Here is a 2,120-nt window from a genome sequence, read left to right as displayed (position 1 = left end):
GGTTATTGATTTTATCTTTACAGTTTAACAGTGTAAGTTGTTTTTTTTAAACTTTTCTCTATATTACCATTAGTGTTTTTATTTTAGTGTATGCTGATGATAAAACTAGTGGATTCCGAAACATCAATTTGTGTGAACAAACCTGTTGACAAAAATGTTTACTATATCTTTGGTGTTTGTTTTATAATCAAAATAGTTCAAACGGTTGTGAACATTTACATTTTGGTGATTGGAGTACAGTGCAGTGTTTTTTTTTCAAGTTTTCAGCCTGTACATAAATTAGAATGAAAAATACAAAACTAAGTGCAACTTATTAAACCTAACAGCATTTTTACAGAATCATAAATATACTTACGTCATTTGAAAAATCATTATAATTTAATAAAATCTGTATACTGCATGAGGCACAAGTAATAGTTATTGTGGTGTTAATGTTCATATTTACAAGTAGAAAAAGGTTGTTTCAGGTGACTAAACCTGCTAGACTTCATATCTAACAACCTTAGTACAAGATAGGTAAATCCTGTAGCATTAATGCTAGACTCGTATTGTGATACAGGAAGACAACAGGCTTGATAACTCAGTTTTGTTTGTTTTTTCTGAAATTTAACTTTGAAGGTAACTTAACATTTACAGTACATCTCACAGTGCTAGAAACTTTTAATGAGTCATCCAATATAGCTGTAATTCACCTGTTTACTATAAAATAATGCTTTTAAAAAATAATTATTGTAGTTTGTTATTACTTCATTTGTGATTTACACCCACAATAGAAATCTTCACAAGCTTGCCAAAATGGAATTATTTTCTAAATCTAACACTTTACAAGCAGTGTACTTATGTAAAAATTCTTCTGTTCTTGTTATATATACAAGTTTAAAATAAAATAAATAATTATTCTAACAAACAAAAATATTTAAATAAAACTATTCATAATGAGATAGATTAATTACAATTATTTGTTACAATGAACAAAAACTATTTATATAAAACTATTCCTAATGAGATACATTAATTACAATAATGTTATGATGAACAAAAACTATTTAGATAAAACTATTCATAATGAGATAGATTAATTACAATTATTTGTTACGATGAACAAAAACTATTTAGATAAAACTATTCCTAATGAGATACATTAATTACAATTATTTGTTACTATTTAGATAAAACTATTCCTAATGAGATACATTAATTACAATTATTTGTTATTATGAACAAAAACTATTTAGATAAAACTATTCCTAATGAGATACATTAATTACAATTTTGTTATGATGAACAAAAACTCTTTAGATAAAACTATTCCTGTTGAGATATATTAATTACAAGTTACCTGTTGAAGCCTGTTGTAAGCCCAGTTCAGGATGTTTTTGGTGTCCATTCTCTTGTCAGGGTACACCTGTATTACATCAAAAATGTCTTTTTCACTGGTCAAAGAAACAGTAACTGTATAAATAACCTTGTAAATACATGCTTCTATCACGGAATAAATTAAAGGCATGAACAATAATATATTCTAGATCCAATACAGAAAAAATATAAATTATTAGACAGACAGTTGGATTTTGAATAGTCAATAATAATAAAAACCTACTGATTTTCAATGATACAATAATAAAACCTGATAGAATAACAATTAGAACAGATTTAATAGGAAAAAGCTAATTGCATTGGTTAACCAAAGGTGCTGTTGTTAAATAGAGTTTCCTTAGTTAGTAGATTTAGGTTAAAGAACCAGTTGTCAGAATATTAAAGTTATTTTCTAAGAAGGGATAAATAAATGTATCACACTGTATGTGAATAACAGAGAAAAAGGGATTAGAGAGATTTTTTTCTGGATTTACGAGATACCCTTTTGTTCGTGGATTCTTTTAAATGGTGTCTGTCCTGTGAAAGTGGGTTTTCTCTGGGCACTCCAGTTTCAACCAATAACAAAATTCACCCAGGCATTGGACCATATGGTCCCCACTCCTCCCTGAAAAGGGCCTCCAACCCAAATTCGTTTTTACAAGATTCAATTCAATAAAGTTTATTTAAAAATGAAACTAGTTTTTAATTCAAAAAGTGTAAAATTCTGAATTAATATTTGAGTAATTCCACTGTCTTATTAATAC

At 27.4% G+C, this 2,120-nt stretch overlaps 1 protein-coding gene across 3 annotated transcripts in view; it reads right to left on the bottom strand.

Moving 5' to 3' along the window:
• The window catches only part of LOC106468111 (thioredoxin domain-containing protein 11-like), a 41,290-nt gene that overhangs the window by 14,822 nt on the left and 24,348 nt on the right, over nt 1-2,120 (bottom strand). For all 3 annotated transcript variants that reach the window (XR_002612554.1, XM_013928524.2, XM_022396410.1), the window contains exon 6: nt 1,340-1,405. Coding sequence is in view for 2 of the 3 variants with exons in the window: in XM_013928524.2 (XP_013783978.1) it covers nt 1,340-1,405 (66 nt within the window). In the remaining variant the exon portion in view is untranslated. The remainder of the gene's footprint in view (nt 1-1,339; nt 1,406-2,120) is intronic.

The sequence above is a fragment of the Limulus polyphemus genome, unplaced genomic scaffold, assembly GCF_000517525.1.
Source record: "Limulus polyphemus unplaced genomic scaffold, Limulus_polyphemus-2.1.2 Scaffold2877, whole genome shotgun sequence".
Classification (NCBI taxonomy): domain Eukaryota; kingdom Metazoa; phylum Arthropoda; class Merostomata; order Xiphosura; family Limulidae; genus Limulus; species Limulus polyphemus.
The sequence above is the reverse complement of the archived record's forward strand: the minus strand, read 5'-3'. Positions and strand labels throughout refer to the sequence as shown.